The 13,612-nt window shown below is 44.0% G+C and overlaps 1 protein-coding gene across 1 annotated transcript; it reads left to right on the top strand.

The window, feature by feature from the left end:
* Positions 1-761: 761 nt before the first annotated feature.
* Positions 762-9,414, top strand: LOC306940294 (chronophin-like; the record flags this gene model as incomplete). The annotated part of the gene is made up of 4 exons (XM_079525315.1): positions 762-1,233; positions 2,523-2,646; positions 3,857-4,127; positions 9,038-9,414. The coding sequence occupies exons 1-4, from the start codon at positions 1,004-1,006 to the stop codon at positions 9,412-9,414; spliced, it is 1,002 nt and encodes a 333-aa protein (XP_079381441.1). The 5' UTR covers positions 762-1,003.
* Positions 9,415-13,612: the final 4,198 nt, after the last annotated feature.

Raw genomic sequence — 13,612 nt, 5'->3', positions numbered from 1 at the left:
CCCCTCCAGACTACTCTGGTTTTACACTCCAGTCCAGATGGTGGCGGTAATGCACATGTACGCTGGTTAGCCCACCATCAATAAACCCAATAAAAGAAGCGTTCTATTTTGAAGTGCCAGACAGGAAGTCTCCTTTTCAAACAATTTGAATACATATTTTTTGCATACTTGTCCTTTGTTTGACCCCCCAAAAAAACTGCATAGTTTCAATTATTGTAGTCCTTTAAAATAAGACAGATGCTAAAATATTAAAGTCGTTGTTTCTGGGTTTGTAGCCAATTCAAAACAATTAATTGTTTATAAATAGTTTATAAACTATTTCGGTTTATAAAATAAAATAATAATTCTGGGTTTTATAAAATATTTAGGTTTATAAAATATGTCTGTGTTGTTTATAAAATAATAATAATTCTGGGTTTATATAACAATGTTTTTTTGACAATAAAATAAGAGGTTCTATTTTATTGTGAAGTCCCATAGTGGAAGCCCTATGGCATTCCACACAGACAGTGGTGTTGTGTTTTATCATCATGTGATCATGTGATCGGTGCAGCGGATTCCTTCCTGCAGCTGCTCGCTTTGGTTCTATTCTGGAACCTGGACCCACCAGTGGACTGGTCCCCACCGGCCCGCCCCCTCCTCCTCCTCCATCACACCACTACCGGTACCTATAGCTTCGGTTCTAGCCTAGGCTTACTCATCTGACCAGGACCAGGAGGACCACCAGTACCAGGAGGACCACCACTACCATTCCAGGACCACCACCAGTGCCAGCAGCAGCAGTAGTGTGGCTGCTTACTAGTTGTCTATCGGGGCCATGGTGGCTCTTTAGCCGACTGGTAACGGTACGCGGCTGGTTGATACGAGGTCCCGGGTTCGTCTCCCGGTCCGGCCGAGGCTACATTAGCCCTACAGTAGGTCCGGGTAGGTGGGTCGCCCGCTTCAGTCCCAGACCAGGCCGGGGGGGGACTCAGGGGACTGTCTGTCCTGTCCGTGGGGACGGATGATGGCTAGCGGCAGCAGCGGGGTGGTGGTCCGCCGCGGCCGGTGCTCGGTGGTCCGCGGGGCGGCGCTGCGCGCCGTGCTGGAGCGCCACGGCAGCGTGCTGTTCGACTGCGACGGCGTGCTGTGGAACGGCGAGGCCGCGGTGCCGCGCGCCGCCGAGGCCGTGCGCGCGCTCACCAGCCGCGGCAAGCAGGTCTTCTTCGTCACCAACAACTGCACGAGACCCAGGTGACGAATGACGATAATAATAATAATACATAATAATAATATATAGATACAGTCAATCTACAAGATCACAATGCGTCATTTTGTTTTATTATATAATTTGTATGTCTGAAAGTATTATTTGTATGTCTCTAAATGTTATGAATGATGAATTGAACAAGGTGGACCCTCTTGTAAACAAGTGTAGTGCTTTATTGGGTCGTCCACTCATAGTCAACAGTCTTTGTATTGAGTTGTGCTTGAATTGTACTGTAATTCTACTAAAACTGTTAATAAATACTTCAATCAATAATAATAATTATTACTATTATTATAAGCATTATTATTTCATGAAAATATGTTATTTGTGTCTTATTCAATTCAACAAAGATTATAGGCTACTTTTGTATACTAATCAATACATTGAAAATCAATACATCAGTGACAGTTACCCATTTGATGGGTAATTACTTTGACAGTAGGCCTACTGTACTCTATAACGTAGTTGAAGTATAGGACTCATAAAATGTCCCTGGGAGGGACCCATCTAAATCCTAAAAGACCACCCTCATGGTCCATCCATCTTCAACCGCTTATCCGTAGTCAGGTCGCGGGGGCAACAGCTCCACCAGAGTGCTCCAGACTTCCCTCTCCAGAGCAACATTAGTGACTTCCTCCTGGGGGGATCCTGAGACGTTCCAAGGCCAGTGAGTCGATGTGTTTCCTCCAACTGCGCCTTGGTCTGCCCCGGGGTCTCCTCCCAGTGGGACGTGATCCTTGGTCTGCCCCGGGGTCTCCTCCCAGTGGGACGTGATCCTTGGTCTGCCCCGGGGTCTCCTCCCAGTGGGACGTGCGTCGAGGACCTCCCTAGGGAGACACCCGAGAGGCATCCTAACCACATGCCCGAACCACCTAAGCTGGCTCCTTTCCAGGCGAAGGAGCAGCGGTTCTACTCCGAGTCTCTCTCGTGTGACTGAACTTCTCACCCTATCTCTAAGGGAGATGCCAGCCACCCGTTGAAGAAAACTCATTTCGGCCGCTTGTATTCGCGACCTTATTCTTTCGGTCATGACCCCACACTTCATGACCATAGGTGAGAGTAGGAACGAAGATTGCTCGGTAGACAGAGAGCTTTGCCTTCTCATGGAGTTAATCACTGCATTGATTAACTGTGGCATTTCGAGGTGAAGTATACTTTTGGTCAAATGTTCCCTGTTAAAGCGTTGCTACACAACAAATATTTAATTTGTTGTTGTTGTTGTTTCGTGTCCACCAAACCGACGGCACGCTGCGCTGCACGACAACAACAACAGGGCCAACTACGTCACCAAGTTCAGCCGCCTGGGGTTCAGCGACGTCACAGAGGAGCAGATCTTTAGCTCCGCCTACTGCTCCGCCCAGTACCTGAGAGACGTGGCCAAGGTCCAGGAGGGAAAGGTACGGTAACGCTGTGTTGGTGGCTGTGTTGTTTTCGTCGACTAAAACTAAGACGAAAAATGTTCGTCGACTACCTTTTTTCACTGATGAAAACTAAATGGAAACTAAATGAAAACTAAGCTATGGTGACTAAAACTAAGACTAAATAGCCTATATCGACAATTTAGTCAAGAAATAAAAACTAGACTAAAAGGGACTAGTGGACAAGAGATCCAGTATGTCATTTTACATTTGGTTGCATGCTGAAAATAGCAGATCTACAAGCTCACAATGCGTCGCAGCGCGACGCGTTGTGAGCTTGTAGATCGGCTATTTACAAGTGTAAAATCAGCCATTACGACGGCATCAAGGCCCGCCAAAACACATTTTAGTCGACTAAATCAACCGTAGATTTAGTCGACTAAAACTAGACTTAACACTAAAACATTCCAGGTGACTAAAATGTGACAAACTAAATGAAAACTATTCAAAAGACTATGACTAAAACTAAATGTGCTGCCAAAAACAACAGTGGTTGGTGGATGTGCACACATAGACATCAAAAGGGGGCTTCAGCCCCTGCCCTTTTTACCCGTCTGTAAAACAACAACTGCCCTTTTCCAGACCACGAATGCAGCATTTACTAAATGGTGAAAGAAATGCAAAATGCCCTCCTTTCCTCCTCTCCTTTCCTCCTCTCCTCTCCTTTCCATGCCGGAAGGCAGCATTCAAGAGAATAGCTTTTTTATCTACGTAGTCTCCTGAACACAGTATTTTGCGCTGAATAAATTTGTTTGGAAATCCATGTTGTATACACCGCATCTCCACTAGTGGAGTGGAGTGTTGTTATACTTTAGCATTGTTATACTTTAGCTATTGAAAAATAGCAGATCTACAAGCTCATAGCGCGGCATCGAGCCGCACTACGAGCTTGTAGATCTGCTATTTTTGAAAGATTGTGAAAATGTGTCACAAATCTTTGAATATCTATTCTTTCAGAGCAAACGTTCTTTGCTTCTGGGGGGGGGGGGGTCCCTGGAACAACATATGTTCAGATGGGGGTCGGCAGCATATAATTCTGGGGCTCCTTAACATGAAATAGTTTGAGAACAACTGATATAGAAATTTGTGGAATCTGGTTGAAATGGGTAAAAAAAAAAAAGGAGGGAAAAAACCGTATTTGAGTAAAGGTACCTTGTGTTGGTTTCCCCCCCGTCCTGGCGGAGCTCAGGTGTTTGTGATCGGCTGCCAGGCCATCCGTACGGAGCTCCAGGAGGCCGGGGTGTCGGTGGTGGAGGAGGTGGAGCCGGGCTCCCAGACGGGCACCATCTACGACTACCCGCTGGACCCCGACGTCAGGGCGGTGCTTGTGGGCTACGACGAGCACTTCAACTTCATCAAGCTGGCCAAGGCCTGCTGCTACCTCCAGAACCCAGACTGCCTGTTCCTGGCCACCGACCCGGACCCCTGGCACCCGCTCAGAGGGGGCAGGATAGCACCAGGTAGTGTGTGTGTGTGTGTGTGTGTGTGCGTTTGTGTGCGTGCGCGCGTGCATGCGTGACGCTCCACACTGGCTCCAAAACTATAGAATGCACTTCCCATTGCAATCAGAACTGCAAAACTCACTCCCAATCTTCCGCCGTAGTCTGAAGAACCACCTCTTCAGACTCCATCTATCTTAGCCCATAGTAGTCTGAAGACCCACCTCTTCAGACTCCATCTATCTTAGCCCATAGTAGTCTGAAGACCCACCTCTTCAGACTCCATCTATCTTAGCCCATAGTAGTCTGAAGACCCACCTCTTCAGACTCCATCTATCTTAGCCCATAGTAGTCTGAAGACCCACCTCTTCAGACTCCATCTATCTTAGCCCATAGTAGTCTGAAGACCCACCTCTTCAGACTCCATCTATCTTAGCCCATAGTAGTCTGAAGACCCACCTCTTCAGACTCCATCTATCTTAGCCCATAGTAGTCTGAAGACCCACCTCTTCAGACTCCATCTATCTTAGCCCATAGTAGTCTGAAGACCCACCTCTTCAGACTCCATCTATCTTAGCCCATAGTAGTCTGAAGACCCACCTCTTCAGACTCCATCTATCTTAGCCCATAGTAGTCTGAAGACCCACCTCTTCAGACTCCATCTATCTTAGCCCATAGTAGTCTGAAGACCCACCTCTTCAGACTCCATCTATCTTAGCCCATAGTAGTCTGAAGACCCACCTCTTCAGACTCCATGTATCTTAGCCCATAGTAGTCTGAAAACCCACCTCTTCAGACTCCATCTATCTTAGCCTCGACCACCTTACAGGTAGGGATGCACCGAAAGGGAAATTCTTAGCCGAAACCGAATACCGAATATAGGAAACAGTTGGCCGAAAACTGAATATCCGAATATGATTATTATAATATATATTTTTTCCTACCATTGCTGTCATGGCCGTACCTTAAAGCTACCTGATTTATGGCAAAATAATTGGTTATGGCAAAACTTAACTTAAATAATAATCACTATTATGGGTCCATAAAACATTTATTCAGCTCTTTTGAATGCATTAATTGCATACACTATTCAGTGGTATATTTTCTGCCTATTCGGGAAAAATGCATTTTTAGACATTTTCTGCAGAATATTTTCTGCGGCCGAATATTCGGTGCATCACTACTTACAGGCGTATGCAAAGGCTCAAGTTATGTAACTTAGATAGCCTTTTATGTAGACACAGCACTCTATATCGTATACACATAGTTTCATTATATAGATATTTTACGGTTAGGTTCTTAGCTTAGGTACCTGTATGATTCTTGATGACTATTTTTATGTATGTGATGTATTACCATGTTTTTTGTCATTCTTGCTTACTGTAAATTGCTGTGGATTAAGAGCGTCTGCTAAATGCCTAAATTATAGATTGTGTGCTGCGTGCCCGTGCGTGCGTACATTTGACAGCACATTCTGATTTAGTCTTAGTCGTTTAAATAACATTTGTTTTAGTCCCATTTAATCATCTGAAATTGTTTAGTCTGCGTTTTCTGACTTTTAGCAGCGTTTTCCCGCAGTTACAGTGAGTATCTATAGGTAGCCTACCTACTATATGACAGTGAGTATCTATAGGTAGCCTACCTACTACTATATGACATCGTTACAGTGAGTATCTATAGGTAGCCTACCTACTACTATATGACATCGTTACAGTGAGTATCTATAGGTAGCCTACCTACTACTATATGACATCGTTACAGTGAGTATCTATAGGTAGCCTACCTACTATATGACATCGTTACAGTGAGTATCTATAGGTAGCCTACCTACTATATGACATCGTTACAGTGAGTATCTATAGGTAGCCTACCTACTATATGACATCGTTACAGTGAGTATCTATAGGTAGCCTACCTACTATATGACATCGTTACAGTGAGTATCTATAGGTAGCCTACCTACTACTATATGACATCGTTACAGTGAGTATCTATAGGTAGCCTACCTACTACTATATGACATCGTTACAGTGAGTATCTATAGGTAGCCTACCTACTACTATATGACATCGTTACAGTGAGTATCTATAGGTAGCCTACCTACTATATGACATCGTTACAGTGAGTATCTATAGGTAGCCTACCTACTATATGACATCGTTACAGTGAGTATCTATAGGTAGCCTACCTACTATATGACATCGTTACAGTGAGTATCTATAGGTAGCCTACCTACTATATGACATCGTTACAGTGAGTATCTATAGGTAGCCTACCTACTATATGACATCGTTACAGTGAGTATCTATAGGTAGCTACTATATGACATCGTTACAGTGAGTATCTATAGGTAGCCTACCTACTATATGACATCGTTACAGTGAGTATCTATAGGTAGCCTACCTACTATATGACATCGTTACAGTGAGTATCTATAGGTAGCTACTATATGACATCGTTACAGTGAGTATCTATAGGTAGCCTACCTACTATATGACATCGTTACAGTGAGTATCTATAGGTAGCCTACCTACTATATGACATCGTTACAGTGAGTATCTATAGGTAGCCTACCTACTATATGACATCGTTACAGTGAGTATCTATAGGTAGCCTACCTACTATATGACATCGTTACAGTGAGTATCTATAGGTAGCCTACCTACTATATGACATCGTTACAGTGAGTATCTATAGGTAGCCTACCTACTATATGACATCGTTACAGTGAGTATCTATAGGTAGCCTACCTACTATATGACATCGTTACAGTGAGTATCTATAGGTAGCCTACCTACTATATGACATCGTTACAGTGAGTATCTATAGGTAGCCTACCTACTATATGACATCGATACAGTGAGTATCTATAGGTAGCCTACCTACTATATGACATCGTTACAGTGAGTATCTATAGGTAGCCTACCTACTATATGACATCGTTACAGTGAGTATCTATAGGTAGCCTACCTATATGACATCGTTACAGTGAGTATCTATAGGTAGCCTACCTACTATATGACATCGTTACAGTGAGTATCTATAGGTAGCCTACCTACTATATGACATCGTTACAGTGAGTATCTATAGGTAGCCTACCTACTATATGACATCGTTACAGTGAGTATCTATAGGTAGCCTACCTACTATATGACATCGTTACAGTGAGTATCTATAGGTAGCCTACCTACTATATGACATCGTTACAGTGAGTATCTATAGGTAGCCTACCTATATGACATCGTTACAGTGAGTATCTATAGGTAGCCTACCTACTATATCAGGGGTTCTCAACGTTTTTGGCCGGGGACCCCCGGAAATGCTTTGGCAATGTCTCGGGACCCCCGTCCTGACCCCCAATATAAATTGACTGCTACAATAACCTTAAACCATTTTGGGCGGGAACCCCTTTTGGTGTTTTAAGCATTATGTTATAATTTAGCTATTGAAAAATAGCAGATCTACAAGCTCATAGCGCGCCACCGAGTGGCGCGCTACGAGCTTGTAGGTCTGCTATTTTTTTTAAATCGTGAAAATAAAAATGTATTTATTTATTTATTTATTTTTTAATAATTTGGGGACCCCCTAAAATATTTTGGCGACCCCCCCGAGGGGTCGCGACCCACGGGTTGAGAACCCCTGTATTAGATGACATCGTTGCTGTCAGGCCTTGGAGGCTAGTTTTTTATTGCCTGAAAATGTACTTTAACCCATTTAGACCTGATGCCTACAAAATGTGTTCTAAATCATGACAGTTTTCTGGAAAACCTTGAGCTTGTAGATCTGCTATTTTTCAATAACTAAAGTAGAACAGAATGCTTAAAAAAACACCAAAGGGGTTCCCGCCCAGAACCAGAATGGGTTAACAATAACTCTGATAATTGACCTTTTGTTTCCAGCCATCCAGGAGCTTCAGCTCAGGAATGACTGCTACAGTGGTTATTCTCTGTTTAGCCACGAGGGGGCAGCATTGGACTAGAAATGACAGACCAGGCAGCAAATTCAGAATTCAGTCCTTGAGGATGGATGTCTGTTACTAAAAAATATAGTTCTGCCCACTATTTAAAGGTTGTGTTGTGATGTTCTTTTTGTTTTGGTTCAAACAAAAAGTATTTGTGTGTGTGTGTGTATATATATATATATATATATATATATATATATATATATTATATATATATAACGATATATATATAATAATATATATCGTTATTGTGATAGTAATCATTGCACTACCTCTTTGTCAAAAATAAATATACGTACAAAGAATACACAATGATAAAGTTGCAGATCTACAAGCTCAAAACGTGAGCTGAAGTAGGGCAGTGGTTCCCAAACTGTGGTGCGTGCACCCCTTGTGTTGCGTGTGAGCTTGTAGATCAGCTATTTTCAGCATGCAACCAAGTGTAAAATGACTCACGGCCAAGCTACACCAGGCTTTTCTCGCGCGTTTACCCTAAACGCGTGACCCGCGCGTGCGTTTTTTTTAAATAGGACTGGACCTAAATGCAACGCGCGCGTTTAGGGTAAACGCGCGCGTTGTGCGCGAAAAGCCTGGTGTAGCTTGGCCGTTATACTGGATCTCTTGTCCACTAGTCCCCTTCCTAACATTTTAATCCTTTGTTGACGAAATTGTCAGTATAGTTTTAGTCATCATAGCTTAGTTTTCATTTAGTTTTCATGTAGTTTTCGTCAGTGAAAAGAGGTAGTCGATACATTTTTCGCCTTAGTTTTAGTCGACGGAAACAACAGTGATATTCTCTCTCTCTCTCTCTCTCTCTCTCTCTCTCTCTCTCTCTCTCTCTCTCTCTCTCTCTCTCTCTCTCTCTCTCTCTCTCTCTCTCTCTCTCTCTCTCTCTCTCTCTCTCTCTCTCTCTCTCTCTCTCTCTCTCTCTCTCTCTCTCTCTCTCTCTCTCTCTCTCTCTCTCTCATAGGCTCGGGGAGCCTGACGGCGGCGGTGGAGACGGCCAGCGGCCGCACGGCCACCGTGGTGGGGAAGCCCGGCGGCTTCATGTTCGAGTGCATCGCGGCGCAGTTTGCCGGCGTGGAGCCGGCGCGCTCGCTGATGGTGGGCGACCGCCTGGAGACGGACATCCTGTTCGGCCACCGCTGCGGCCTGGCCGCCACCATGCTCACGCTGACGGGCGTGTCCACGCTCCAGGAGGCGCTGCAGCGCCGCGACCAGGAGGACGGAGGCGCCGGCGCCGGCGACAGGAAGGAGGGCCTGGCGCCCGACTACGTGGTGGACAGCGTGGCGGATTTCATCGAGGCGTACCGGGAAGAGGAGGAGGAGGAGGAGGAGGAGGGCTGATGATCGGAGGAGGAGGATGGCTGATGATCGGAGGAGGAGGAGGAGGGCTGATGATCGGAGGAGGAGGTGTTAGGGATCATAGATATATATAAGAAAGGCCAGAGTAATCTAGTAGGAGAGTAGCGACACGCTTTGATCTCACCGCAAAGCGGGGGCCTATGGGCTATAGTTCCAAACATTGCTCCTATGGCTGGAACTATCCCATTGAGATAGAATGAGCACTTCCGCATTCCATTGTTACAATGGGAGTCAACGCTAGTGTCGCCACTCTCTTACTATATTACTCTGAGAAAGGCTAGATGGCTCCGCCCCCGCTGTCGGCCAATGGAGAGCGACGTTGCTACAGTACGTGGCGGCCATCTTGCTTCAGGTAGCTCGCCATCTAGCCTATATATGTCTATGTTAGGGATGGGACGGTATGAAAATATATATATATATATATATATATATATATGTCTATGTTAGGGATGGGACGGTATGAAAATATATATATATATATATATATATATATGTCTATGTTAGGGATGGGACGGTATGAAAAAATATATATATATATATATATATATATATATATATATGTCTATGTTAGGGATGGGACGGTATGAAAATGTCATGATTATTGTGGCAAAATTAATTGCGATTAACGATATTATTGTCACGATAATCAAAATTATGCTTAACTTTTAAAATGACACTTTTTGTTGTTGTTGAACCCCCAGCACCCCTATTCCGGGGGGGAACATTTCCGCCGAAAATAGCAGATCTACAAACTCGCCACAAGTTGGGTTGCAACATGTGGTGAGCTTGTAGATCGGCTATTTTTTTGCAAAAACTAATCGACTTGTGTAGAGTGAAATAAGAGTGCGCTATTTACACGTCCATTTTATTGAAGCATAGAGGGTTTAAAAGTGGTACTGAATTTGCAGCTCAACAGAAGCTAATTCGTCCTAGTGAATGCCGGAGGACAATTTCACCACACATACAAATCTCCACGATAGCATTATTATTGTGAGAGCTTTTTATCGCGACGAACGATAATAACCATTATCGTCCCATCCCTGAGGAGGTGCTGCGGGGCGTTTTCAAAACGTGCCATTTTGCTTAGTAAAAAACTCTCGTTTGGATTGGGGTGATAATTATGATGGAAGTCAAATAGCACAATAAGACAGAGAGGTTGTGTGTTAACTTGCAGCAATGGATCTTCTCAGTGGAGTGCTTCGAGCCAAAAGCCAGTATAGGCTACATCTCAAAAGTAGGAATTGAAAAGAAAAAAAAATCCCCAAAAGGAAGGTAGAACATCCAAAATTTCAAATAAATGGAGGACAAAGTATTCAAAATTATTGGCCAATTAACACATTTTGGACGGAGGTCGATAAAAAAAAGGCTTCTAAATCAAAAAAAAAATCTGAAAAACCCATGTTTCTATGTCAGTGGGTGCTCAACCTTTTTCATGTCAAGGACCCCCAGAATTATCTCTATTGGGCCACGGACCCCCATCTCAAAATATGTAGTTCCAGGGACCCGCCCCAGAAGCAAATATTTTAGTTAAAAATGTTCGCTCTGAAATATATATTCAATGATTTGCGCCACATTTTAACGACTTTTCAAAAATAGCAGACCTACAAGCTCGTAGCACGCCACTCGGTGGCGCGCTACGAGCTTGTAGATCTGCTATTTTTCAAAAGCTAAATTATAACAATGTTTAAAACACCAAAAGGGGTTCCCGCCCAAAATGGGTTAAAAAAGTGCCAATAAAATAAGTGGAAATGTGAGTACTTTTGTCCAACATTTATTTCCAATATGACAATGTTGCTTTCTCGCTAAATACCTCGATATCGATACTGTGACGATAATATCGTAATGATGATCATTGTAATGATTTAACTTTTTAATTGAAATGTTATTAATTTAATTATAATTTATTTTTCTTCTTTTGTTTTTTCCAAAATGTCACGAATAGTTGATCTGATGCATTGTGAGCTTGTAGAACGGCAACATTTTGCCTTCTATTTCTTTTTACATTGTTGTATAGTATAGGCTACTAATATCCATAATCCCAGGCGATATCCAATCTGAGATCACGATCTCGATATAATATGATCCATATACTGTAATAAGGGATTGGAAGATGACTTTTTGAAATGTAATCAGTTCTTAGTTTGCCCTCCAAATTGGAATAAGCAACGTGAATCATTGTGATTACTTCCAAAAGTCATGATTACATTTGATTATTTTTGGATTACTTTGTAAAGAAATGCTTGGATTTTTGAACCCATATATCAAAACAATCAGAAGCCACCCTGCCTTCCAAAATAAGGCTATGGTACAAAGTTGGTTGATTATTTTACTAGCTCATGGATTTTGATTTGTGACTGTATTTTTTTTCTTTTTGCTATGTAATTGTACAAGATTGTGGTCATATTGGCTTTGTGGTTAAATTACAGAGACTTATAACAAACCCCAGCGTCTTCATGGTAGGAAAACCTTCACAGAGAAACAGCAGATCGTCAAAGCGCACGCCTGCGCGTCGCGTTGGCACAACACGTCGTGACTTGACGATCGGCCACTTTAATTTACCCATTTTGACCTGGGAACGACTCTATAAATGTCTTCTAAATCCTGACAGTTTTCTGAAAAAGCCATGTTTCTATGTCTGTCGTTCTTCGATTTTTCAAAAATAGTAGACCTACAAGCTCGTAGCGCGCCACTCGGTGGCGCGCTGCGAGCTTGTAGATCTGCTATTTTTCAATAGCTAAAGCATAACAATGCTTACACCAAAAGGGGTTCCCGCCCAGAATGGGTTAATTAAAGATCTTCATTAATGTTGAGCGAAAACAGAAAAGACACCAGTAAAGAGCCCTGAGGTACTCCGCTCAGCAACGTACATATACTCTCATGGTCAGACTAAAAGGACAACTTCTCCTTCCTTTGCAACCAGATCTTATTTTAATGATGTTTAGGACAAAAGAAACACTATCTCGGGGTATTAATATGTGTTTTTACTAGATATTTTAGTATGTCTGTGATCTCACGGATACAAGGGGCGGCGGTGGCTCAGGGGTAGAGTGGCCGGATGGTAACCGCAAGGTTGCCAGTTCGAACCCTGTGGGCTCCCCCAGAGTCAGTGTCGAAGTGTCCTTGAGCAAGACTCTGAACCCCTAATTGCTCCTGATGTGCTGGTTGGTGCCTTGCATGGTTTCCGCCGCCATCGGTGTGTGAATGTGTGTGTGAATGGGTGAATGTAATGCACAATCTATGTAAAGTGCCTTGGATGAAGGCGCTATATAAATGCACCATTTACACTGATCTCACTTACTTCCTGGACTACGGCCCTCATTTATCAACGCGGCGTATATGCCCAAATATGGGCGTACGCCGGAATCACCTTAATTTCCTGCGTTCATCATTCCAGCGTGAGCGTGAACTTCGGCGTGCGCCCGGCCAAATATCACGTCGTAGGCTTCGTCCTCACCGTTTTTTCTGTCGTAGAAAAGCGGAGCAGCATTGTCTGACCAGCTGAGCCGACGTGAGCGCACTCCAGAACCGACGCTCGAATTTGAGGCAGATTTTACGCTCCATTGATAAATGAGGGCCTACATGTTGTCTCAGTAAGACAGCCCCTCCCCCCTCTCCACAAGGTGGGGTGAGTGCAGCAAGGCATCATGGTCATTGTAGTCTGGACTACATGTTGTCTCAGTAAGACAGCCCCTCCCCCCTCTCCACAAGGTGGGGGGGAGTGCAGCAAAGCATCATGGTCATTGTAGTCTGGACTACATGTCTCAGTAAGACAGCCCCTCCCCCCTCTCCACAAGGTGGGGGGGAGTGCAGCAAAGCATCATGGTCATTGTAGTCTGGACTACATGTCTCAGTAAGACAGCCCCTCCCCCCTCTCCACAAGGTGGGGGGGAGTGCAGCAAAGCATCATGGTCATTGTAGTCTGGACTACATGTCTCAGTAAGACAGCCCCTCCCCCCTCTCCACAAGGTGGGGGGGAGTGCAGCAAAGCATCATGGTCATTGTAGTCTGGACTACATGTCTCAGTAAGACAGCCCCTCCCCCCTCTCCACAAGGTGGGGGGAGTGCAGCAAAGCATCATGGTCATTGTAGTCTGGACTACATGTCTCAGTAAGACAGCCCCTCCCCCCTCTCCACAAGGTGGGGGGAGTGCAGCAAGGCATCATGGTCATTGTAGTCTGGA

Source organism: Electrona antarctica (assembly GCF_951216825.1).
Source record: "Electrona antarctica genome assembly, chromosome: 16".
NCBI classification, from domain to species: domain Eukaryota; kingdom Metazoa; phylum Chordata; class Actinopteri; order Myctophiformes; family Myctophidae; genus Electrona; species Electrona antarctica.
The sequence above is the reverse complement of the archived record's forward strand: the minus strand, read 5'-3'. Positions and strand labels throughout refer to the sequence as shown.